General features: G+C 45.1%; 1 protein-coding gene across 4 annotated transcripts in view; it reads left to right on the top strand.

Moving 5' to 3' along the window:
• tenm2 (teneurin transmembrane protein 2) overlaps window positions 1-26,063 on the top strand; it is a 107,509-nt gene that overhangs the window by 68,791 nt on the left and 12,655 nt on the right. For 2 of the 4 annotated variants that reach the window (XM_034597697.1, XM_034597700.1), the window contains 17 exons: window positions 1,779-1,901; window positions 3,308-3,534; window positions 4,111-4,306; window positions 7,208-7,309; window positions 7,737-7,931; window positions 9,312-9,512; window positions 11,957-12,142; window positions 13,130-13,156; window positions 17,038-17,184; window positions 17,486-17,696; window positions 18,935-19,054; window positions 20,493-20,754; window positions 21,045-21,312; window positions 22,511-22,654; window positions 24,028-24,277; window positions 24,607-24,627; window positions 24,751-24,980. In XM_034597697.1, the coding sequence (XP_034453588.1) occupies window positions 1,779-1,901; window positions 3,308-3,534; window positions 4,111-4,306; window positions 7,208-7,309; window positions 7,737-7,931; window positions 9,312-9,512; window positions 11,957-12,142; window positions 13,130-13,156; window positions 17,038-17,184; window positions 17,486-17,696; window positions 18,935-19,054; window positions 20,493-20,754; window positions 21,045-21,312; window positions 22,511-22,654; window positions 24,028-24,277; window positions 24,607-24,627; window positions 24,751-24,980 (2,910 nt within the window). The remainder of the gene's footprint in view (window positions 1-1,778; window positions 1,902-3,307; window positions 3,535-4,110; window positions 4,307-7,207; window positions 7,310-7,736; window positions 7,932-9,311; window positions 9,513-11,956; window positions 12,143-13,129; window positions 13,157-17,037; window positions 17,185-17,485; window positions 17,697-18,934; window positions 19,055-20,492; window positions 20,755-21,044; window positions 21,313-22,510; window positions 22,655-24,027; window positions 24,278-24,606; window positions 24,628-24,750; window positions 24,981-26,063) is intronic. The other 2 variants (XM_034597698.1, XM_034597699.1) reach the window with 2 other exon arrangements.

The raw sequence follows: 26,063 nt of genomic DNA, 5'->3' as shown, positions 1-26,063 counted from the left end.
CAACCCCCGACAGGAGAGGAAAGAAAATAGTGACAGGAAACCACACAAGTGCAGCGACCCCAACCCACACACACACACACAATGAACAGACACACACAACAAGCCAACTATAGGGCTGTCTGGTGCGTTCTTAGGGATGACCTAGATTGGGAGCGCCGTCACAATAGACTCAGGATTGCTTACTGTCTCCACCTGATTCAATAGGTAATCTTTCCATCGACCGCCACCCCCCCCCCCCCAACCCCCGTGATACCATCTCTGCATGTGCGTGCACCGGCACGTGTGCACGGATGCATGTCTGCGTTATCTACAAGGAGGGACAGGCAGAGATAAGATGAGAAAGGAGAAAGAAAAGAGGGGGGGAATTAAAAGGAAGGAGAGGGATGAAGGTCAGCGTGTCGAGAGAGGAGAGGGCAAGAGGTGGATGTAAGAAAAAAGAGACAGGGGGAGGGAGGACACTGTAGTCTCTGTTGCTTTTCACTTTCCCTCCCTCTTTTCTTCTCTGTAACCCCCCCCCCCCACACACACACACACACACACACACACACACACACACACACACACACCCCACCCCGATGAAAAATAGAAAAAGAGCTGACAGCGGAGGCCGGGCAGCAGTCGAGGTGTCAGCGCTTTCCTTTGACCAACAATGGGGAGGAGGAGGAGGAGGAGGAGGAGGAGGAGGATGTGTGGTGGGGGTGCATAAAAAGGAAGAAACACAGAAACAGGGAGAGAGATGGGTGAGAATGAGTCTGCCCCGGCAGCAAATCCTAAAGCCGCATCCCCCCTTCTTCTGCAACTTTTACACTCATCCCTCTCCGTGTGTGTGTGTGTGTGTGTAAACCCTGGGCAAGTGGAGATGGAATTTGATGAGAGGGAAATTGATTCCCGGGCTTCAGATGCAGGTGTTATGGGCCCATGTGCCGGGGGTACAGCCAATGCTGAGAGGCATGCAATAACACCTACATAATGCATGTGTACTCTCAAAGCTCACATCAGTGTGTTTGTGCATCCACCACTGCAGGTGCACTGTGGCCTTTTTTTTTCTTAATATGGAGCAAACAGAAACAAATGAAATCACTCATGTGCAAGAAAAACGCGTGTACCTGTCACCATGAATCAAAAGTACTGTAAAGGGATGGGCTTCTTTCTCACTGTTCCGTTATTTTGGGGAGCGGGAGGAGACGTTTGGCAGCCGGCTAAGGAAGTTAGAGGAGACGCAGCGAGAGCAAGGGGGCTGACAAAGTGAGGAGAGAACGCACTGGAGCAGTCTCATACCACCAGCACACAATAACACAACAGAGGACAAAAGAAGAGGAGAAGGGAAAGTCATAGAGCGATCTCTTCAGAGAGCAATCTGTCACTTGCTCTCCGCGAGTCGGTGTAAAGGCCTCCGAGTGAAAGCAGGAGACACTGTCAGGTTGAAAGAGGATTGTGAGAGGTTGAGGCAAAAGGGAGGGAGACAATGATTTGTTCTCGTGTCGTTTTTAATTGTCAGCTGTGCAACGCTTGCCTCCGTTTTTGGGGCTGCGGGCTACCTGCCACTTCGCCTCAGTGTGTGTGATTGATAAAAGTGTAAAAGCAGCGTTATATAAAAGCAGCCCTGGTTGCAGTATAAATGACAGATCAGACTTACAGGGGTCGACCTGCTGTATTTCTGTGGTGCGGCTTTATTTTTTAATCCTGGACCTGTAATAAATCCACCATTCAAGTCATATGTCCTCTAACTCCCTCCCTTCCCTTCTCTCTCTTTTTCCTCTCCATCCCTTTGTGTGCAGCGATCAACTTTCTGGGTTTGACATGGCAGCTGAAGCCATCCGACGGCCCGGTGTTAAACAACGGACTGGGCACCGGCCTGCCTGTCAACAGCGACGTGGCCACGCTGCCCTCTGGAGGCAGAGGTATGAACTACAGCACTAACAACCCCACGTTGAGATCATTAACTATCTTCTCTGCAGCAAAAAAAACAACTGTCATTTATTTCTCTGTGCCGCCGTGCTTCATAGTTCTTCCACATTAATGAGCCACATTCTGCAGAGGGTAACATGCTCCTTCATTACAATAAGCAGAGCTGCTGTGGTTTATCAGAGTCACCCACAGATACTTCCACCCCGGTGTTGTAAACACTCACTAGCATGCCAAAATGTGTATTAATCCACGGCTGAAAATAGTCCACAAAAAAATGCACAATTTACTCCTGAAATAAACCTACACGTTTTTGACCTGTTTTAAAGATTTATGTGTTTAGCAGGAATAAACCGGCTGGGGGCCTCAGAGGCGCAGACTGGAGAGTCAGAAAGTATTGAATGTCCAACGAACACATCGCTGGGTTTGTTGAAAGCAAGACAAATAATGGAGATTGCCAGCGATTTCCCTTTAAGGCCTTTAAAATGCTGTTTCTGCTGTGCAACAACGTACCGAAGCAGTCCAAAAGATTTCTTTTTACACCCAAACACTCACACCAACTAAAATATCTCCATAATTCATGGTAGGGTACTAGCTGTGCTATCAGTATGTGCTGTGTAACCACTCCGCTGAGTTGTGTCAGGCTAGGTTTATCGTCTCAGTCAGCAGCAAGGTAAAACACCAACTGCACCCCCCCCCCCCCTCTCTCTCTCTCTCTCTCTCTCTCTCTCTCTCTCTCTCTCTCTCTCTCTCTCTCTCTCTCTCTCTCGGCCCCCATGCGGTTTTCTATCTATTCTTCTTCCACTCGCTCGATCTCGCTCTGTAACACACACAGCACGTACTATAGATACATGTGGGCTGCTGCTTTGTGTCTGTATTTTGTATTAATGAGAGGACTGTTGTATTGTGTTCCCCAGCCGTCTGGGCCAGATGCTGCCGTCGTTCTTCTCATTGTTACTTTCATTTCTTCACCACTCTCTGCAAACACACAGACACACGCTCGCTCGCTCACACTCTGTCTTTTTCCGACCGGGCCCTAAAGTCTCTGCTGTTAGATGACTGACCTGATTGCAGGATGCTGTGTTTTTCTGCGTGCGTGCCTGTTTGCGTGTCTGCTTGGAAAGCTCTTCCCCTGCAGTTCCATCAGCTCGCTCATTTGTAGCCCAGACAACAAAGTCCACAGTCTTGCAGGCTCCGCAGCAAAAGGCATCATTTTGCATCCTGCCGTCGCCTAACAGCACTCGCTTTAACACAAGCTGTGGACGCACAGTTTGCAGAGCTAATGGCGCTCGTCCCCCTACTATTCAATGACCATGAATTTTTATGGCAAATTATTTCCAGTAAACTGTGATGATTAACTATTGACTCTGACAATCGATGCATATAATCACAGATTATACAGTTTCTTTTCCCCTCGTTCCAGGTCCGTGGGCAGGCCGAAACAGCAGCATAGACACGGGCAACATTGAGGTCGGGAGGCGGGTGACTCAAGAGGTGCCTCCGGGGGTGTTCTGGAGGTCGCTGCTGCACCTCAGCCAACCCCAGTTCCTCAAGTTCAACATATCCTTGGGCAAGGACGCCCTGTTTGGAGTGTACATTCGCAAGGGCCTGCCTCCGTCACATGCTCAGGTAAAATCTGGCAAGTGAAAGTCTTGCAGGGGAATGATCTTCCCACAGAATTATCATTTTAATCATGGAAAAATTCTCCATTCATTTGAAAAAACATCCTAAAATCCACTTGTGACTTATTGTAATAGATGTTTGAATAAAACGAATTCAGGCTGAGATTTATACTTAATTTAATTTCACAGTAATGTAAGTTTTAGTGCCTCTTATTAATTAGAAACTACTCAATTAACAGCAGATTTGATTTGTAGAAGAGGATAATTGCACACAGATAACTGTTTCACTGCCTGACCTGGTAAAGAGACGGAAGAGGAGGCTGTGGCGCTGCAGCAGAAACACGTCTGAATGTGTCTTCAGAGAATGACTGTCTGAGTCGAGGGGTTCTGTCTGTTGCATTCTTCATGCTTCCCCGGCAATTTCCAGCCGCACTTCCTTCCCTCCATCTTTTAATCTTCCTGTACATACAACTGTGGGTCATTTTCCTCAGTGTGAAGAAGTGCCAGCACAGCACTTCATCAATGAATCATACATTTCATACTTGCACTCCCGTTCAACTTTCTCTCACTCTTTCTCCATCAGTATGACTATATGGAGCGGCTGGACGGGAAGGAGAAGTGGAGCGTGGTGGAGTCTCCACGGGAGAGGAGGAGCATCCAAACCGTGGTACTTAATGAGGCAGTGTTTGTCCAGTACCTGGATGCCGGCGCCTGGCACCTGGCCTTCTACAACGACGGCCGGGAAAGAGAGATGGTCTCCTTCAGCACAAACATCATGGGTGAGGCAGAGGCAAAAACTGTGAGATGAAAGAAAGGATTGGCAGGCTGGTGACTAAACACCAGCGTTTAGAACAGTGGTTCTTAACCTTATTGGAGGTACTGAACCCTGCAAGCTTCATCAGTGCATTCACCGAAACCTTCGTAATTGGAAAAATAAAATATGATTTCTTCAAAACATAGGTATATATTTTATTAGTGTTTCACCAATGGTGTGTGGTTTGCCCTGCTTTGCGATCAGGTACACAACTTCGTACGATGCTGTGAGGATCGGTTTGTCGATGGGTACAAAGCCGAGAACAGGCAGAGTAGCCTTTTCATCGAATCTGGCTCTCTTCACCTTGAATTCAGCGAGCGTTGTGTTCTTGTATTTCCCATCTCCATGCAGCTTTAGGAAGTGTTCCTTTAGTTTTGCCGGTGCTAGACTAGAATTGCTCAACTTGGCATTGCAAATCATGCATTGAGGAGGCTGACTCCCATCACGTTCCTTTATACACGTGAATCCATATTGTACGTATTCGTCCAACCACTTTCTTTTTTTGCTCGACATAGTTAGTATGAAGGGATTGAAAGATTAAAAGAAAATCACAAATGACGTACAATCACAACAGCCACAAGTCAACTACTGAGCGCACCAAGTTCCTGATCACGCAATGTGGCGTGATCAGCTGCAGCCAATGATGGCCAAGCAGAGCGTGACGTCACGAATAATACGAGTGGGCTGAATTTATCTAACACGGCGAAGAAAAATTGTGTGTTGCCAATTTTTTGACGGCCGACAAAAACGGCCCGACATTGCTAGTGCGAACCGGGCTATACTGTGTGTGTCTTCGGAACCATTTTTGTCTTTTTTATTCAATGCATCTACATGAACACTGTATCATTACGCAGGGTTTAACCCTAGCACAACAAATAAAAAATGTTGTGCATTAAAAAGTCTTTGCTAAATATTAATTTAATTCTACTGTTGTTGCTTACATTTTTAGGAGAAATGTTTCATCAATATGCATATTTGTAATATCTCCATGTGTGGATATTTCTTTCTCTATGATACAGATATTAGCACACTTACAAATAAAACTACAGACAAAACCAACGACACTCACTTTGGCGGTTGGAAAGACCAAAGTCGGTTCTTGTGGCATTTTAAGGGTTATTCTCTGCAAGGCTACTTCACCTTATCTTCCATTAGTAATTCTGGGACTTGTCATACTTGACAAAGATCTTAAATTTCGTCCATTATGGTCTTACAAAGTCTTAAGTTTAACTTGAAACAGGTCGAAACCATGTTATACCCACAGTGCAGTGGCAGATCTAGGATTTGTCTAAATCAGGGGCCATAGAGGGGGCCACGATTTATACAGAGGGGACAGTTATAGGTCCGACTTCAGTGCAAAAGTTCTGTTTCAGGATGGAGCACTTTTAAGTTATTCCTTAATTACTGTTACCTGCAGAGAGACTTTAATACATTAATTGGGTGCTTTCCCCTTTAAAAGGAACATAGTAGCATTTACGTCAAAGATTATTTTCGTTCAACTTGACAAAGACTTTGCACATTCACAGGGTGAAAATCACACCAGCAGCATGTGCACAATGTTGCCACTCGCCACACAACTATAGTAGCATTGTCAAGTAGGCAGGACCGCTTAGTGAGTTTAACAATCTGTGTTTGCCAAAAACGTAGCAGGACAAGTGGAGAATTTGCAGTCAAAAACAAAACACAGCTTTTTATATCAGAGAGTTTAGAATCACTTCCATGGTGTAAGTGCACGTGTGAAGAGGATCCGTCTGCACCACATGTACAAACAGAATGTATCCAAATAAAAATGCTGCAACAACCCTGCAAACTGGATGTATTTAGGAGCCGGAACAGCGGCGCAAATAATTTCAGAGACACAAACCTGAGTACAAGTGGGGGGATGGATAGAAGGAGTCAAGTAGTTTGAAGGAATCCTTCAATGTCAATATCTGGCAGTAGAGGTTTCAGTAGGAGAGGTGCGAAAGAAGGAGAGGCAGAGGCTGCGAGGGCAGAATTAGAGTGAGAAGTCAAGGAGGGAGCAGGAGGGAAGAAAATAATGGCGGGGGGCAAAGCCAGAATGAAGTGAAGTGGAGTGAAGGACGAGGAGTTGAAGAGGGGAGTGAAAGAGAGGGGATGCATTAGGGTGAGAGGGAGAGACGAGGGGATGAGATTTGGGATGGAAATGGCTGAGGACAGCGAATCGGGGGAGGAAGCGTGAGGAGAGGAAGGCAGTGTGGATAGGCTGAGTAATGATGTGGAGAAGAGTGGAAGCTGGGAAAAGAGGAAAGTTCAAAATCAAAAAGTGTGTCCTCACCGCTGGTGTTGACCCTGTTTCCTCCCACCAAACTGTTTGCACTGAGGTCATACAAGCAGAAATGCACTCCAGCTAAAACCTGCCAAGTTCTGCCAAACAACCACATGTGTATGAAGTATTAATAAACTCAGTGGGACCAGATTCAGGCGTAAACAACTAAAGTAAGAATGTAGAGAGGAGGAGCAGCAGGGTTGGAGGATGTTGGTGTAGAGCAGGGGGCTAGACTCTTATTTCTGACACAGCGTGCAGAGAAATGTTAGATATGCGATGATGCCATCTGAAGGAAATGGCTGATTCAAAACGCATTCTCCCCACACTATGAAAAATGCACTGAAAAGAAACGCATGGAATCTTGAAGGAGGGCATTTGCCTTTGATGTCTTTGTGACTGCGACTCGGAGCGCCTTGACACGATTTGTAGCATCTTAAAGAATGAACGGTGCCAATGATTTAATCGAACGCTTTGATGAACTCTCAAACTCTCTCACCCCCCCCCCCCCCCCCTTCTCTCTCTCTCTCTCTCTCTCTCTCTCTCTCTCTCTCTCTCTCTCTCTCTCTCTCTTCCTCACAGATTCGGTGCAGGAGTGCCCGCGCAATTGCCATGGCAACGGAGAGTGTAATTCTGGTGTGTGTCACTGCTTCCCAGGATTCCACGGCATGGACTGCTCCAAAGGTATGAGTTCCTTCTGCCGGAAAAGTCGGCGTCGTTTCTTTCTCGTCTAATTAGACGAGCAGGTACGTTCGTCTCCGTGCTGAAAAGTAGAGAGAGGATTAAGAGCGGTGGGACGGCGTGTGGCCTTAGGTGGAGCTGAGACAAGATGAGTGATGATGAATGGCAGCTCCCCGAGCTAACGCCTCCTTGGCTCACCTGGGATAGACAGCTTTGATGAATAGTTTAGTTACCCTTGCCTGTAATTACTCTCCGTGTCATTGCCACTCGCCAGACCCTAACCACTCTATTCACCCACCTGAATGGTGAAGTGTTAGGCGGGTCAGCGTGTGTTTGGGTGGGCACCTTGGCGTTTCACTGTTTCGAAAATCTCTAAGAAGCCTGCTAATGTTTTTTCCTTTATTCCCTTCTCTTTCTCTGTTTCCTCCAGCGGCGTGCCCGGTGCTCTGCAGCGGCAACGGCCAATACGACAAGGGCTCCTGTGTGTGTTACAGCGGCTGGAAGGGGCCCGAGTGTGACGTCCCCATCACGCAGTGCATCGACCCTCTTTGCAGCGGCCACGGCACCTGCACCGACGGCAACTGCATGTGCTCCATTGGCTACAAAGGGCAGAGCTGTGCAGAGGGTGAGAGCAGAAGAGTTAATGGTGTGGTGATCCCCCAAGGATGTGGGATGGTTTAATGTGTCAGTCGTTTTTTTCTCTTTCAGCCTGCCTGAGTGATTATTTGTTTTCAGTACAACACACACGCATACACACACACACACAATCACAGATACAAACACACACGCCCTTCTAACTCCCGTTAGACAGCTCATCACAGCATAATCTCACCCTGAGTGAGTGCCTGCCGTTTCCGCCGTATGCTCAGATGAAGTATGATGCCGCAGCCAAACACATCAGAGATTTTATTAAGGGATGAAATCGCTTCTATTGATCCTTGTTAAGAAGGATCAGCACGCCCCATTCTCGTCAGAAAGATGGAGAGTGAGAGAGAAAGAGAGAGGTGGGGAAGGTCGGGGGTCAGGAGGTAAATATGTATGAAGAAAGAGCGAAAAGAGAGTCAGGGCTGATGAAAGAGAAAAAAGGAGTGACAGAAGGAAGTGAAGACTCAGGGCCGGAGAACAAGGTCAGCAGTTTCTCTCCTGCTCTTCTTTTTTTCCCCTCTCTCTCTCTCTCTCTCTCTCTCTCTCTCTCTCTCTCTCTCTCTCTCTCCCCTCTCATCCAATTTTTACCCCCCTCCCTCCTCCTCTGGTCTCAAATCTGATATTCATCACAGCCGAGTCCCTCAAACAATTTACCTGGAGTGCCAGCGACATGAAAATCGATGGCTGTGATCTGCCGTTTCTGCCAGGCAAACAGAAACGGAGGGCCGGGGTTATGTGCGAGCCTGTGCTTTTTATGAACGCTTGTGTCCAAAAAGGTGCAGCGGGGTCAGCCATGTCTGAGGGGGAAGAGGGGGGAGTGGAGGACGAGGTGAGAGAGAGATAGAGCGGGACAGAGCAATGACAGGAGGCATGAGGAGGGGCGGGTGGGTGGGCGCTTTGCGAGGAGGAGGTAATTTGTCAAATTGGTTTTCACTCACTGCTCGGACTCAGAGCTGCCTGTCAACCTGGCAGACTGACAGTGTCACATTCTCCCCCATGTATTAGCACATACGCACAAATGTACACGCACCCGTGCACGGAGGCAGACCGCTCACACACCATTGAATGTGTCAGCGAGGCCTCGCTCCTCTTTCAGAGTGGAACACATGCCCCAATTAGATGCTAGAGCTATTCATTATTGTGCGCTTTAATTGCCTTAGTAATGTCCGGTAATGTTTTTCTTTCATTTAATTATCTTTTTGTGTACACAAAGAATGAAAATATGTCCTCTGTCACATCTCGTTCTTTATTTAATAAAGAAGAAAACTGTTATTTAATTTGCTTCTAACGTCAGCTTTGTCTTTGTTCATTTTTGTTTTTCTTCATGGTGTTTTCTTGGTGCGTTCCTGGTTTAATGCAGTCGATTGCCTGGATCCGACGTGTTCCAACAACGGCATCTGTGTGAATGGGGAGTGCCACTGTAAGCCAGGATGGGGAGGGCTGCACTGCGAGTTGCCCAGGGCCCAGTGCCCAGACCAGTGCCACGGCCACGGGGCCTTCATACCAGACACTGGGCTGTGCAGCTGTGACCCCAACTGGATGGGACCTGACTGCTCCATGGGTAAGTACAACTTCACAACTGATGGTTTGCCTGTAAGAATAAAACACGAGTAAAGATGGAGTTTGGGGTTTAATAAACAGAATAGGGCTTTATCTATAATACTACATTTCAGATTAAAAACAGCGTTCTACACTGGTAGACGAGGCTCCCGGAAGGTTGTAGTGTGATAGCTTGACGAATCAGAAAAGGCTATGTCGTGACCGGAAATACTTTTTATGGCTCTAGTAATGTTAACGCCAGGCATATCATTAGCAGAATTGCTAATGCAAAAAAGTAATGGTATAAATGTAGCCTTAGACAGACCACTCAAACATATTTTGTGGTCCCTATGGACGTGTTTTATTTCAAACTGCTGTATTTTTTTAATTGGGCTTGGAGGAAATCGACAATTCTACAAACTTACTTACTTTTTTACAGTGAACAGTGGCAGCATCGTTATGACAGGTTTTAATGATTATCAGGGGCCAAATGGGCTTTAAATGAAATAAAAAAGGTACATATATAATAAAAGGTACAAGATGCTGCTGCCACTATAACAAAAACAGAAGAAAAATTAAGAGAACCATCCACAAAAACTCACAAGAAACCAATGCCTCAGACACACACACACACACACACACACACACACACACACACACACACACAGAACAACTAATCTTAAGCTTAAGAAAACAGAGGAAAGTTGTGCCAGATCTCAGGTCATTAGATAGTTCCGGTAAATGCCTCCTCCCCAGATCCGGAACTTATAGCAACAGTTGAAAGACCATTGCATAATAACCTGAAAGGTTCTAAATGGTCTGCAGGCTGTGAGCATGTAAGAAATGTACCAGGGAGCCAGACTATTATGGGTTTCATAGATTATTATTATCAGAACATTGAAGGTAATTCTGTATTATACTGGAAGCAAATGCAAAGGAGAAATTGAGATCTTAGAGAAACTCAATGACAACATGAATGTTGGGGTGTCAGCATTGTGGATATTGACTCTTACAATCATTCCGTGAAGGCATTAAAGTGTGGATGTGCGAGACAAAAGGAAGATTGGAGTCTGGAGTCAATTCCTGCGCATGAGATTCATAATGCTTGGCTTCGCCCCCGGGGATGGAGTTAAAAAAAGAAGCGAGATATTGGTTGTTAAAGTAGCTGGATCCATGTTTAAAAGCCTTTTGTAATAAAAAAAATACTCAACTTCCACAGTTTTTCATCTCAATAAAATAAAGCCACCCCTGTAAGAGAGACGGCAACCTCCACCGTGCCAGCCCGAGACGCTTTCCCATCTCAGGATCACAAACAGAGCTGCGGCATTTGTTACGAGAGAAGCGACGCTTGGCTTTAATAAAGAAAACATTGTTCCTCTCCGCAGGATACCCCGGCAAGTGTGTATCAAAACATCTGTACATACTACATTCACCGCGCACCGGGGTGTCCTGCGCACACGAGCGCGATTGTCACATCTCACCACATGCACCGTCGCCGGCTGCAATATCTGAGAATCACAGTGACTGTAATGGAGGCTCAGCAAATAAACCCAGCCGTCGCAAAACTACTTTCACTGATTTTAACTGAAGGTGCATGGTGGAGAATTGTATTTAGTGCAGTTTAGTGGGTTTGATTTTTCTTTGTCTCTTTTGCACTTGCCAGGATAATATGTTCGCTGTCACATGGGATGAAATCAAACACTCTATTCGCAGATTAAAACTGAAAATGAATTAGGTTTAAATGTGAACGTTTTTAGACTTCTGTTAACACATCACCATTTTTAAGTGGCACTTCAGTGACAAAATTTCAACATCTAGTCAGAGCCTGCTTAACTTTGAAATATTGTCATTTCCTCTTGAAACAGCAAATATATGCAGCCCAGACATCTAAAAACGTATCCAGGATTCTTTTGACCGGCAAATCAGTGCTTACTACAAAGACTCTGTTTTGTTGGAAGGCATATTCCTGACTTTGCTTTGGCTGCTAGGTTATTATTATTACGACTTTTATTTATGTACTTCCTCATGTATTTTAACCATTTGTTTTCTTATTGTGCAGCACTTTGTACTTTGTGTTGAAAAGTGTTTTGCAAATAAAGTTATTAGTTATTATTATTTGCTTTATTATTAACATTAGTATCATTATTATTAGCATTATTATTATTAAATCGTTCAAACTTGTATATTTTATGAAAACATTGACTATAAACTATTCATTGCAGATAAACCAGGAAGGATGAATACAAAGTTTGTACACAACGTCCAGCACACAAACAATAAAAAGTAACATCATATTGTTGAACTGTTTAAGGAGGAATAATTCGAAAGTATCTCCTGAGCATTAATACAGGAGGAATTAAAACAGGCAGGTTTAACACTGCAGTAGTTATTATAAACCTACAAAACACATCAACCTTCAAGTCCGGAAATGTTGTTCGTGACCCTGTTTTTTCTCACTTCCTTCAGAGGTTTGTTCCGTTGACTGCGGGACTCATGGAGTGTGCATGGGCGGCACATGTCGCTGTGAGGAGGGCTGGACCGGCGCCGGCTGTGACCAGCGCGTGTGCAACCCCCTCTGCATCAAACACGGGTCCTGCAAGGAAGGAAAGTGCCAGTGTCACCAAGGCTGGAACGGAGAGCACTGCACCATTGGTAAGCACCCTCTCTGTTTATGTGTGTGTGTGTGTGTGTGTTTGTGTGGAGGTGTGTGTTTGATGTGTGTCTGCGTGTCAGCATGTGGGTGTGCACAGAAACACCAGCACCAGGTCTGCCTAAACTGGCAGCTCCTTTCCACTTTGTTAGAGAAATCTGGACATGAGGAGTGGAGGCAAAAGGGGGGACCTCAGGGGATTGAAGAGAGGGGTTGATGTAGGAGGCGGGCGAACAGAGAGGAGAGGAGCAAACTTCTTTGAAGTGGGGGTGGGAGGATTACAAAAGAGCAGGATTTAGCTTCTGTTAGGTTGCCTCTCAACTGCAAGACTCCAGGAATCTTAGTTTCTCCGTCCTTTGAAAACACCAGTTACGTGATGAAAGGCAAAACTCTTCACCTCACTTTGATCAAAAAATAGCTCCCTTACATTGTTTGTGTATGTGTGCATGCGCACAGTTGTGCTAGTGTGTGTGTGCGTGTGTGCGTGTGTGACTTTTTATGTCAGCCACTGTCTCATATTGACATCACTGTCACGTTGGATGGATGAGTGCTAGATTCCTTTGATTCACCCGGAGCGCATTGAGACACAATGTCTCATTTCCCTGTCACCACAAGCACTGTGACTGCAATATGATACACAAACAAAAACACCAAAACACAAAAGTGCACTAACAACGCATATACATACATTTGCACGCATGCCAGCACATACATATGCACCGGGGAACAAGAGATTATGATCCCCCCCCCCCCCCCATTAGAAAGTAGGGCAGCTTTGACTGTAACAGCAGCCTGAGATGAAAGAGTTGTCAGGCCTTAGCTTGGCGCTAAGAACATTTCACCGGCATCAGACACTCCCAGTGCATAGCTTATCTCAGCCTGCCTGTTGTTCATTTCAGCTCTGCATGATGTTGCTTGCATTTATTTACAGAAAAGAAAAAAAATACTCTCCCCATCTCTTACCTTCTGCACGTTTTCTCCCACTGCAGACCATGGGAGCATGGTTGACAAAGCAGGTACCGTATCTTGACTCTGGTGTTTTGTTTCTTAGCCTGTGGTGGTAGAAGCTAGCTGCTGCATTCTGTGGGTTCCTTGGCCTGGCTTGGCTCTGTAGACTCTGTGGTGCTATCTGTCCGTAGACTAGGGGCGTCAGCCTCAATGATAACTTCCTACATGTAGTGCACTGCCGTTCAGGGCGGTGCACCACAGCGAGGGTGAGCTGTCATTGAGCCTAGATGTGTCGCGGGGTACCGTAGAGCCTTAGTGTGGCATCAACGGTGTAGCAGGGCTGTGCTGTGAACGTGTGGATGTGCATGTATTTGCGTGTGCGTGCGTGTGTGTTCCTCTCCATATTTTTAATGTGGAATCACAAAACACATAACTCTGCTCAGGTATTCTAGTCATGTACGGCGAAAACATCTGTTTCACACGAGGAGAAAATGCTGAAAGCCGTAAAGAACTTTTGAGGTACTGTAATTGGTGAATTTCATAGGCCACTGATGCGAGGCCTTAATGTGGTGTCAGAAATACAGAGTGTGTGTGTGTTTACATTTGGGTATTTGTAGCAACAGCCATGATAGAGTGGCTAATAAATTTATTTTGTGAGCTTCTGTTGGTGTGTGTATGTTTGTGTGTGTGTGTGTTAGTGACTCAGCGAGCATACAATATTAATTCCAGGTCTTTTTTTTTTTATCAAACCTATCCCCGACAACCTAAGCCAAGAAAAAATATAACAACCAAACAGCTTAGTCAGATCACACAAAGATAAATGGAATCATGGATCAGGGTTGAGACACTGACGCAAACAGACAAGGGTGCAGGTCCAGGGTGAGTTGTATCACACCGCACAACAAGAATGCTTAATATTTCGCCCCGCAGCTGAACCTCTGTCGGGCTACACGGAGCAGCACAGATTGCCTGACAGTACGGGTCCCTGGAGCACCGTCGACACTGTCCTCTCACCCTCGCCGCTTAATGGAATAATGCTCATTGTTTTTTGAAGAGCCAGCCTAGAGAAAACGGTAAATCACAGGGTTAAAAGAGGTAGCACGAGACAGAGGGCGAGAGTAAAGATGAACAGATGGAATCAAAGGGGAAGCAGAGAGACAGTTAAAAGAAGATGTGGAGCAAAGTAATCAATGTTATTCCTCAGGTAGCGTCTGAAGAATATGGAGAAGATGAGCGGAGGTTGATCCGAGAGAGCGCAGTTATCTAGTCCATCTATAAGCAGCGGTCTCGGATTTATGGCTGTGACCTTTACTTTTTGACCTTTAGAGCTGGAAACGGGGAATAGAGAGAATGGTGGAACTTTTTAGTACAATGCCTCGACTTAGTTTCGCTTACAGACTTTGTTCTCATTCTTTCTGTCTCTCTATCGCTTTCTCACTCCTTCCCCGGAGTCTCACACAATATCTTTCTCTATACAGACATATACCCCAACACCCACACCCATACACACACACACACACACACACACACACACACACACACACACACACACACACACACACACACACACACACGCCGCTCACCGCACAAGAGAGTGTGTGCTGACCCATAACCCAAGGCAATTTCTCCTCCTTTTTAAGGGGATTTCATCAGAGTCCAACTACATTAGTGAGGAGGGTGGACTTAATGGTTTCTGAAATCCCACTTTATTCTTGTTAGTATGAGGGGGTATCGACTGGGCGTTGGCATTAAAGAGAGAGGAGCCTCGTGCCGGCCTGCCCAGGCAAGCCGATCAATGCCCACTATGGATTGTCCTGTCCGGGTGCTTCATAAGTATTTGGCTGCTTTAAATGGCAACTCCATTTAACAGGCAATCACTGCTAACTGCCTTTGTTCCCCCAGCTCGATACTTGGGGACAATCTATTCCAGCTCGACTGTTAATACAGTGTCATGAGCAGTCCCCTGATGCAGAAAATGGTAATAATTAAAGCTAAAAACCTTTGATTTGATTCCTCTTGTTGAGCTGAAAAACTTGGTTAAGCTTCTCCACCCCCCATCCCCCACCCCTCTCTTTATCTCTCTCTCTCTCTCTCTCTCTCTCTCTCTCTCTCTCTCTCTCTCTATTCTTGGGAGTTCAAACAAGATGGCGCACTGTCCCTTTTTAAAGTCCTTTGTTGACTTTCCCTCGTCGCCTGGTGGTTGAGACATATGATGAAATGCCAATTGGGGAGAAATGCCTGTTAATTCAGCCGCTGCCACAGTTTAGATTGCACTATTTGTATTCATGATGCATGGCTGTATTGATGCAGCGATTTGTTAGAGGGCAAAATACTACAGTGCAACTTGAGTGAAAATATGTTCATTAATCTATTGAGCAGGACTCGGTGAAAAGCGTTTCATATTCATAATCTCTGTCTGGGGTTTTTATTTCTTTTTTTGTCCTTCCTCGCACTGTGTCGGCGCACTACAGCCGAGTGAGAAATGTCAGGTCATATCCCCCGGGTGCGTTGCGCTGGGTGTGTGTTTGTGGCTAAGTGCCTTTGCGTGCATGCACATATTGTTTTATCAGTCAACCCTGTCTTTGCCTCCTTCTCCCGTGGGTAGACTTAAGAGTGTCACATCCCGCTCTCGCATTTATTGAAGAGAAAACCATTGTGACAAGTTTGTTTTGGGCTCCTTGTGCTGCTGGAGAAAACATTGTCATTGTGTCATCATGGCTTTTTCCCTCCTCTTCCTGATGCATTATAATGTGGCAAGCACAAAATCTTAGATCAGACCTAGAAAGGTTTAATATAGAGCGATACAGGGTAAAGCCAGGCTAGGATTTAAAGCAGGGGCGGATCCAGGGATGGGGACAAGGGCCCCAGCTGAAACCAGCCCTTGAGTTGCACCTGTGTTGTCAGTAGTCTTTCTTTTTTTGAAATAAAGTAGTCACCTACTAACAAAATGAACAATACACATGAGTTTTAACCTTGCTGAACATGAATGTTGGACGTATAATTGCACCCCCTGTAAATTGTGGCCCCTGATTTAGAATTATCCTAGATCCGCCCCTGAGTTAAAGGCCTTTAAAGAAATACATTGATGGGTAATATTGTATGAGCATGAATGCAAATTGACATTGGGCATCATACAGTAAATTAACTCCTGGTTGACTGGAAACTCCAGGAAGTCACTTTTCCCGGTCCTAAAATAGTCCCGCACACACAGGTTACCCTTTGTAAAATCGATTTTTTTATCTGTTTTTATCAGACTTTTATCTCATCAGGCTCAAACAAATTCTAGTTTCTCTTGCCTTTAAGTCAAGTGTAGGTTGAGGGTTGGTTTGCTTTGGCAGTTCTAGAACTTACTTGGCTCCAGGGCCATAGATTATCATAGAACTTTTTGCATATAACTAAAATGAAGGTTTATTAGTTCATCGACTGCTACTGCTACTGCACACTCTCACACACACACATACACACACTCTCTCTCCATCGAACATAATCTCATTCTCTCATGAGAAAGCATTACTCGGAGGCCATCAGAATCCCATTACCTACACTGAATCATGAGTAAGGGAGAGAGAGAGTGATGATCAGGTGGAGCTTTATCAAGTAAGTGAATCAAATGATCTATTCACCTCTCTCCACACACACACACACACACACACACACACACACATGTTTTAGCAGCCATCCCACAGGTGTAGAGACATACAGATGGGAAGGTGTCTATGAAAATTGACTTGCTGTATCAAATTGATTCTTGAACAATCAATACTTACAATATGCTACTGGGTGCTTATTCAATTGAGTGAGGCTCATTGGTCAATCAACCATATGAGAGTGTGTTGTGTTTGTGTTTGAATGTGCTCATCTGTGTATCAGTGATGGTAAAACAAACAAGAATCACCGTCCCATCATCTCTCCCCTCTTCCTCCCCTCTCCTCCTGTCCTCTCCTCGCAGACGGCTGTCCCAACTTGTGTAACGGGAACGGCCAGTGCACCATGGGACAGCAGAGCTGGCACTGTGAATGCCAGACAGGCTGGAGGGGCCCCGGCTGCAGTGTCGCCATGGAGACCTCCTGCGCTGACAACAAGGACAACGAAGGAGGTGAGTTGAGGGGAGCTGGAGGAAGTTTGGTGTAAAGCAGCCCATTGCTGAGGAAAACCACCTGCAAAAGTTTTTGCTTCTGAATGGAGTGAAGGGAGATAGAGGAAAAATAATGAATTAAAACAAGAAATAGAATTAAGATAAAGGTCTCATGAGAGGCAGCCCTCACTGCGGACGGCAAAATTAAACTTCTCTTTGTGAAAGAAGCACAGATTACATCCAGAGTGGAAGAAGCAGGGGGAGGTATTTTGCACTCCTCGTTGCTCCTGTACCCCCTACCTAATAATTGCACTCTCCTCAGACGGACTCACAGACTGCATGGACCCAGACTGCTGCATCCAGAGTCCCTGTCAGAACAGCCCACTGTGCCGCGGCTCCCGGGACCCACTGCAAGTCATCCAGCAGAGTTCCGTGGCCCAGCCGCACGTCCGCTCGTTCTATGACCGCGTGAAAATGCTCGTGGGGCGGGACAGCACCCACACCATCCCTGGGGAAAACCCGTTCAACTCCAGGTACAGCAAGGAACACACACGTGACCAGATGTAATTACACGCTATTAATATCCATGCCACCACTGGTATCCAAGACAACCAGAGTCAGATGCGTCATTAGGCCATAACCTCAAGGATTCTGACAGCAGCAAAGTTACAGCTTTTCAAAATAAAAGTGTGACATTTTCCACTTATGATACATGTAGTGCACTGATACTTAAACAGAGAACAGGAGAGGAAATAATAATTGAGACTGAAAGCACACATGATTAGTTTAACCAACTAATCATTAAGCTCACACTTTTGACCCATAGTCTTTTCCATTTCATGAGATAAATTAAATATATGTATATATCAGTGAGTGCAGGGTGAATCATAAAAATAAAAAATATTATTAGTATTATTTCACAAGAAAAGTAAAGAAAGGGTTTTTTATACAAGAATACACTCAGACATGCTATTTTTAATGTTTCCAACATATATCAAAAAGTAGTTATAAATACAGTAACGCAGGATAGAAACTTTCTTTAATTTTCCGCAGTTTTTAGAGTTCACTTTTTTTTCATTGTATTTGTCAGAAACACAAAAAAATACATCACACTGGCCTGTGAGATGCTACAGATGAACACATTGATGTTCTTAGACGGTTTGACATTTATTTGAATAAATGGACGCTGTGAAAAATAGCCCCAACCTTACGGATTCAACATCGCAAATATCAAACAGACTTCAGATTGGTTCACTGAAGGCAGCCAAGACCTTAACAAATCCCAGAGCCAAAGGCAGACCAAGCCAAGATTACCCCATAGATCCAGAGGAGCTGTGAAGCACTGCCCATGGTGCTGATTCTTGTCTGCATACATTTACACACGCAGCCATCAGATGTTTCAAAGGAAATAACTCATCAAAGTCATGATGAAGGAGCTCTGAAACATTTACATGTTGTTCTTTGTGCATCAGCTAGGGTGCACACACACACACACACACACACACACACACACACACACACACACACACACACGTCCATCTATATTGTCATGCTTTGTTTACATGATTGACGTGAGCTAATCTGGATGGTGTGGGTTGCTGATTGTTTCTAATTAATGAGTGGTGGAAGACCAGAGCAATAGATGAATGGGGGGGAATTGGATGATTGAAAGCCGGCGAGATTAATCAAACCAGATGATTGATGGTTAGGAAGATTGGGCTGATGGATTTACTATCGCTCCGTCACTCTTGTCTTCTCTGTCCTCTTCCAGCTTGGCGTCTCTAATCCGGGGTCAGGTGTTGACGACAGATGGAACCCCTCTGGTGGGGGTGAACGTGTCTTTTGTCAACAACCCTCAATACGGATACACGCTGACACGGCAGGATGGAATGTATGTACATCAGCTACTCAGCACGCCTTGCTGAGACTACCTCACCACATAGACTGTATGATTAGATAAGATTGGATTGGATTAGATTAGATTGGATTAGATTAGATTGGATTAGATTAGGGAACTTTAATGTTTAATGATCCCAAGATGAAACTAAGCTGTTGTTGCAGCAGGAAACAAAGGGGATTTAAAATAAAAGCAAAGTATACGTGAAAGTAAAAACTTTAAAAAAGCATTCAGTATATACCTCCGCCAAGGCCCAACAGTCCCCTTATGAAACCAGTGTAAAAGACCGTGACATACTCCTTGGCCAAGGTATATTTGGAACAATTAGTCTTAAAACTATTTATACAATGAAATATATCTGTGAAACAAAGGTTTGTTTTCATGAAATTAATGGTAAATATAATTATTGTTTTACATCAGGTCAGATTTTCTTTTTTTTATTATTCAATGAACATAAGATGCCCAAAATACCAAAAAACAATGGCCATTAAATTAACACTTCATACAAAAGTAAGCCCCATAATCCTTTGCTTTTACATCCATGTTTTAATACCTTTGGTTTAACCCTGCTGACATGTTTTTCTGTTTCTCCTCCAGGACTTCCAGGAGTTTTGGTTTTTCGGCTGCTTTAATTTGACTTTTTTTGTCCAATTCTCCTCCCTATACAAGTTAAATTGAATTTAGGTCTGGCTGACACCTGGAACATGTTATTGCCAAAAACTTGATTCATTGGTTTCTAAGCCTGACCTCTGCTCATTAAATGTGCGCTTTCTGTGTTTCCTGTCTCAGGTTCTTTAAGCACTCCTACACTCTTCATCCTTTTCACCAGTGCTTTCTTTTTGCAGGTAGTTTTTCTTCCAGTTAGGTCGAGCTGATGCTGAACCATCTGAACTTCCAGTAACATTTAATAGGCTTTATATTTCAGGGGGCAGATACTCACTAGTTTCTCAGACTTGTGAGCATGTTCTGATGTCCTTGCCTGACCTTCTTCTTTAGTCTTTTTTTTGCTTTCAGTTGCTAGAGGCTCTTGGCCACAGCACTTACAAAGCTCTGGCCATTTCTCCTAAGAAATGTGAACGTGTGTATTTTATATACTCATCATTAACCCACAGCTCACAATGAGAGTAAAGAAGAACATCTGCTGTAATGAGATCCTATTCCTGTCTATGTTCGGACATTGTTGTGTTCATGTTTCAGGCCTTTAACTGTTGTCTAAGTTTGTGTTGTAAAAGTTTGTTGTACCATAATGTTGAAATATTAATTCCAGGTGTTTTTGTGGTTGAATTATTTCTAAACCAGTGGAGTAAACACTGAGTTAGAGGAAGAGAAACACTGACAGAGTATGAGACCAAAATAACAATCCTTCCACCAACACCACACTCCCCACCAACCTGTACCTCAATCCCATCCTCTTCTTTCAAACCCCCTCCAGGTTTGACCTGATAGCAAATGGCGGGGCATCACTGACTCTACGGTTCGAGCGCGCCCCCTTCCTGAGCCAGGAGCACACCGTGTGGCTGCCCTGGAGACAGTTTTATGCTATGGACACTCTGGTGCTTAAGACAGAAGAGAACACGATCCCGGGCTGTGACCTGAGCGGCTTCGTCAGACCTGACCCTCTTGTGATTGCATCCCCTCTCTCCTCCTTCTTCAGCTCCAAACCAGGGGAGAAACCCATCATACCGGAGACACAGGTGCAGTACCACTGACCTCTGGCAGCCGGTTAATCTTCCCTGTGGTTCCCTCTCTCTGTTTCCGCTCTCCTGTATGCCTGTCTCCTGTAGCTCTCTGTCCTTTCTTCTTTCCCTTCCTTAGATTTTCCCCTCATTCACTCCCTCTTTCTCTCATTCTTTATTGCTTCCATTGTTTTTTTCCCCTTTTTTTGTCCTTCAGCCGTCAGTGGAAGCGTGACCCCCATTACTCCCTCACTCTCTAATCCTCCCTAATCCCTCTCTCCTGTCATCTCCGTCTCTTTGTCTTCCAGGTGCTGCATGAGCAGATCGAGGTGCCTGGCACAACCCTAAAGCTGTGCTACCTAAGCTCCAGGACGCAGGGTTACCGCTCCCTGCTCAAGGTGACCATGACTCCAGCCGTGGTGTCTATGGGGCTGCTGAAGGTTCACCTGATGGTCGCAGTGGAGGGCCACCTCTTCCAGAAGTGGTTCCACGCCTCACCGAACCTGGCCTACACCTACATCTGGGATAAGACCGATGCATATGGACAGAGGGTCTACGGGCTGTCTGAAGCTGTTGGTGAGTAGAAGGGACGGACGGTGGAGAGGCTGTTTTGCGGAAGATGCTGCGATTTCTTTTCCCTGCACTCACTGAATAGATTAGAAACTTTACCAGTAAGTAAGGCAGCGCTGGCTCAGCCAGAAGGAGGGAGCACTAATTAGGAAGCTTGAGGGAGATAATACACGAGGAACCTGGCCTCCATCCACTACGCAGTGTAGCCACAGTTAAGTGCTTCTTTTCCAGACGTCTACTTTTCATCGAGGCTGCGCGTGGCTCAGTCAGCCAGCCGTAACTGTGGTGAAGGGTTATTAGCCATCAGGGTGAGTTAGCAGTTAGCTACTGGAGCAGCAAGCAGGAGTCCAGGGGAGCCACAGCGCTATTACACTCTGCCGTCACAGTCGCTCACAGATGCTGTCAGCCAAACGCTGCTGTCAGGCCGCAGACGCAGTGGACGTCTGGGGCTTCAGTGTGGACTAAAATCACGAGGGGCGTACAGTTTGTAAAATTACTTTCACTCAAAGATCCTGTGGTACCCAGGAGTGACTGTAATTTTACATTCCCCCAAGAAAATGAAGCATATACGTGGTTTTACGATTAGGTTATATTCTGCTAACCGAGGACACAAATGCAGGTGAAATGCATTATAGAAGCTGAAAAGGTGCAGGCGACAGCACTCTGCTGTGACTCAAGTAGGAGTTGATGTGTTAACACACTTCTCCTCATGGCACGTAGGATCACAACCGCACACACATGCACAAACACATACAGTATAAAAATACACATGCATGTAACCATGCTCAGAAATAGTCAGGACACAGTACCCTCCTCATTTCAGCCCATTCTCCCTTCTTGTACATCATAAACAAATCTAATGAGAATCCACTCTACCGTCAGCACATGGGCCACCAGCAGAGTTTTAACTGTGGCAACCGGTGCGGCCCAAAGATTTAAAGGCCCATCAGGCAATCTGTCCAATTAACAAGGTTTTTAATTGATTTAGCAGCATGTGAGAGTGTTAGTTAGGTGCGAGTGCAAACTTTAGTACAGGTGCTAACTAGCTTCTCTGTGTATCACACGTTACACAATTTAAATGAACTCGGAGGGTTGTGCTGTGAAGTTCTCCTCCTGTATTGTTTCTTTCAGGTTTTTTTGTATTTCATCATCTTATGCTGTTTCCCATTTCTTTTTTTCTCTATCTGTGTTTTCTCTCTTATAGTGTCAGTGGGCTATGAGTATGAGTCCTGTGCCAGCCTCATCCTTTGGGAGAAGAGGACAGCCGTTCTGCAAGGCTATGAACTGGATCCCACCAATCTCGGCGGCTGGTCACTCAACAGGCACCATATTCTCAACACGCGCAGCAGTGCGTATACTCATTGATATGAAACAAAAAAATTAGCTCAGACTTACACAGCTTTTCTTTATTTTTCCCTCTAGTTTATATTTAGCCTTGTGTAGCAGGTTTACAGTATATCTCACAAAACTCGCTTTTGCCTTTTGGAGGGTGTAAACTTCCTCTGGTTCACACTGAGATGCCAGGCACCTCTTTTTTTATCCGTCAGTGGGTAGAGCTTGTGTTCTCTCCCAGTCAGACTCCCTCATCCGCTCACACCATCCCCACTGAGGGAACACGTACGCCAGCCAATCAGCAGAGGCTACGAGAACAGAGCAGGGGGTCAGGGATGTGGGGGCAGAAAACTGATTCACGATCTCTATGGCGGTGGGCAACTGAGAGTTATTCTTGTTTACATCATTTACTATACCATTATCCACATTCTGTGCAGTAATGCTAAAAGGCATTGAGAAATAAATAGGGCTGATGCACTCATTCACCTGCCATGACAATCTAATGTGCTAATGGAACGGACGGAGCTGAGGGACCAGTGGTGTATGGAGGTATTTTTAGAAGTGGGGTAAAGCTCACACCCTTGTCACCTGACATTAGCCTGATGATACCCTGTGATGGTTTTCTAGCCTGGTGTCAACCAGACTAACTCACATTCCTCCTTTTAGATGAAATGTACACTTCAGGTACTGTCTCGATAGCCGATCTCACTACATTAGTGACAGCCATCTTGATTATTCTCGAAAGTGCTTCAGTGGCGCTCCCTTTGTGCGCTCCTCTGCCAGTCATCCTATCAAGTATAGGTCAGAAATCCCACCTCCTCCATGTAAATGGGTGGGACATGCACCAAACTAAAGTCAAAATACTCTTGATTACATTTTTGTGATTTTTGTTCAAACGTTAAGTTCTGTTTTGATACATTTATTTGATGCTATAATAAATGGTGATGATTGGCCGAGCTCTTGTATTGATGGTAGCGCAGATTGATCCCCTGATCACCGGGCTACTGCTCAGACGCTAGCTTCTAATGTGCACATATCCAGGTTGTTTTAGCTTTAGCATGGCCCATCAATATACACACTCTATGTTCACAACTCATGAAGTGCAGAGGATGATGGGATGTCGCTGGTCTAGTATTGAACAAAAAACAATTTTGACCTGATGGTTGTATTGTGAGCGTTAAGGAATCACCAAAGTTATTAGAATTTGTCCCTTTGTAACAATTAGATCTTTATTAATGGTTATCCATCCAATATTTGATTAAGTGTTTACTATAAATATTGAGCAGCACTAATATGGCAAAAAATAATTAACAGTAAAAAAATACAAGCTCCGACTGAAATACTCATCCCTAATCTCTGTTTCTCTCCTATCTCCTATCTCCTGTCCAGGCATCCTTCACAAGGGCAGCGGTGAAAACATTTTCGTGACCGAGCAGCCTCCTGTTATCACCAGCATCATGGGAAATGGCCGGAGGCGCAGTATCTCCTGCCCCAGCTGTAACGGCCTCGCAGATGGCAACAAACTGCTGGCGCCGGTCGCCCTGGCGATGGGCATCGATGGCAGCCTGTATGTTGGGGACCTCAACTTTGTACGCAGGGTTTATCCATCTATGAACACAACCGGCATCCTGGAATTAAGGTAAAACCCCCAAAAATAGAAGTAATAGATGATAGAGATAAGATTGGCTGGTCAGATTAAAGTAAGATGGCAGGAGAAGAAGAAGTAGAGAAGAAAAACATGTAGGATTCTAAACTCCCTTGTCACAGAAAGAATGAGGTGAGACACAGGGGATGCTGAGACAGAAGCCGACACTGTGCTCGATACCATGTCTCCAGGGTGTGTTTACCCATGTTTAAATTCTGCTGTTTGCACCACTGCCAGATATGTGTTGCTCTCTGTAGGTTGCTCTCTGCAGAATGTGTGAATTAACATTTGTTTTGTTGTGCTTTTATATTTCTTCTTTAAAGGAACAAAGATTTCAGACACAGGTAAGATCCTTGTGATAATAAATTAAAAGCTTCTAGTTCACATTCCAACATTTATAATAAAAGAAAATGTGAAATCATTCTATTCACCTGCATAATAGTAAATGCATTGTCTTGTTGCCATAGTAATAACCCAACCCACAAGTACTTCCTGGCTGTGGATCCAGTATCTGGGGCAGTGTTCATCTCAGACACCAACTCCAGGCGAATCTATCGTGTTCGGTCGTTAACGGGAGGCCGGCTGCTGTCGGACAATGCAGAGGTGGTGGCTGGGACAGGGGAGCAGTGCCTGCCCTTCGATGAACGCTGCGGCGACGGTGGCAAAGCCACTGAAGCTACGCTTATGAGCCCCAAAGGTGAGCATCGGGGAAAAACGTCTATGTAATAGTTAGTCTTCAAGGATTTTGATAACTTAACTTTTGACAATTATCCCAAAAAATAATGGATTAATATGCTTTGGTTCTGTACTGTTGGATGTGAGTGCATAAATGCCAGAAGGGCCAATAACCCAAGTATTGTTGTTGTTCATATTTAAGATTTTTAGCTTCTAATGATGAAGGAAAATGTGATTTTCCAGTTTTGAAAGCTTCTTTCTCAGGTGGAGCCACATAGATCAAGATCTATAGTTCAGCATCCGATATATCAGAATATCATTTTCCTTCACACTGCGCCCACTCTTATGACTCAACTAAAGCAGGACGGAGACAAAAGGAGGTTATAAACCAGGTTAATGTTGAACTTGTTAATGGATTCATTTTTGTGGATCATCGGATGTTAGAACATTGTGACACCAAACTGTCAAGGATGTCACACTGTCACATTTCCTATCGGCGTGTGTGTGCATGTGGGACTGCAGATGTTAGTGTATGTGCAGTGTGTGTGTGTGTGTGTGTGCGCGGTTGTTGTGAGAAGATGGCAGAGATAGGTGAAGACAATGAGCTACTGATTCCTTCTTACCTGTCACAGGCAAAGTCAGTCGGTGCAAATCAGCTTGCCACCCCAACACCCCCCACCCCAGCCCACCCCACCCCCTTTTCTCCTCCCTCTCGTTTGCTGCGTGCCCTCTGCTGCAGCCTCCATCTGTTGTTGTGTATCCTCACTCCGTCTAGAAGTTATTTTTGGGGCATAGTTGCCTCAAACAAACACACCTGTCTGAATGCCGGCTGCCTGTTAGACCAACACGGCTGACACGACTTTTAAACTTTAAAAAGTGAAAGGTAGAAAGAAATGAAAGGTAGAAAAGTGAGGGGTGACAAAAAAGTAGAGGGGCGAGTGGAAATAAAGAAAGGAAGTAGAGCGCAGCAGATCACTTGTCTTCTTAAAGAATCTGCTTGCAATCTGCAATGGCCCTCTGGGAGGAGCATGAGCTCAGCTCCGCATCCCGATGACTCATCCCAAGGAAGAACACTCTCCGAACACTTCAGTGCTCGTTCCATCAC

The sequence above is a fragment of the Hippoglossus hippoglossus genome, chromosome 10, assembly GCF_009819705.1.
Source record: "Hippoglossus hippoglossus isolate fHipHip1 chromosome 10, fHipHip1.pri, whole genome shotgun sequence".
NCBI lineage: Eukaryota > Metazoa > Chordata > Actinopteri > Pleuronectiformes > Pleuronectidae > Hippoglossus > Hippoglossus hippoglossus.
Note: the sequence above shows the minus strand (reverse complement) of the source record. Positions and strands in the feature narration are given on the sequence as shown.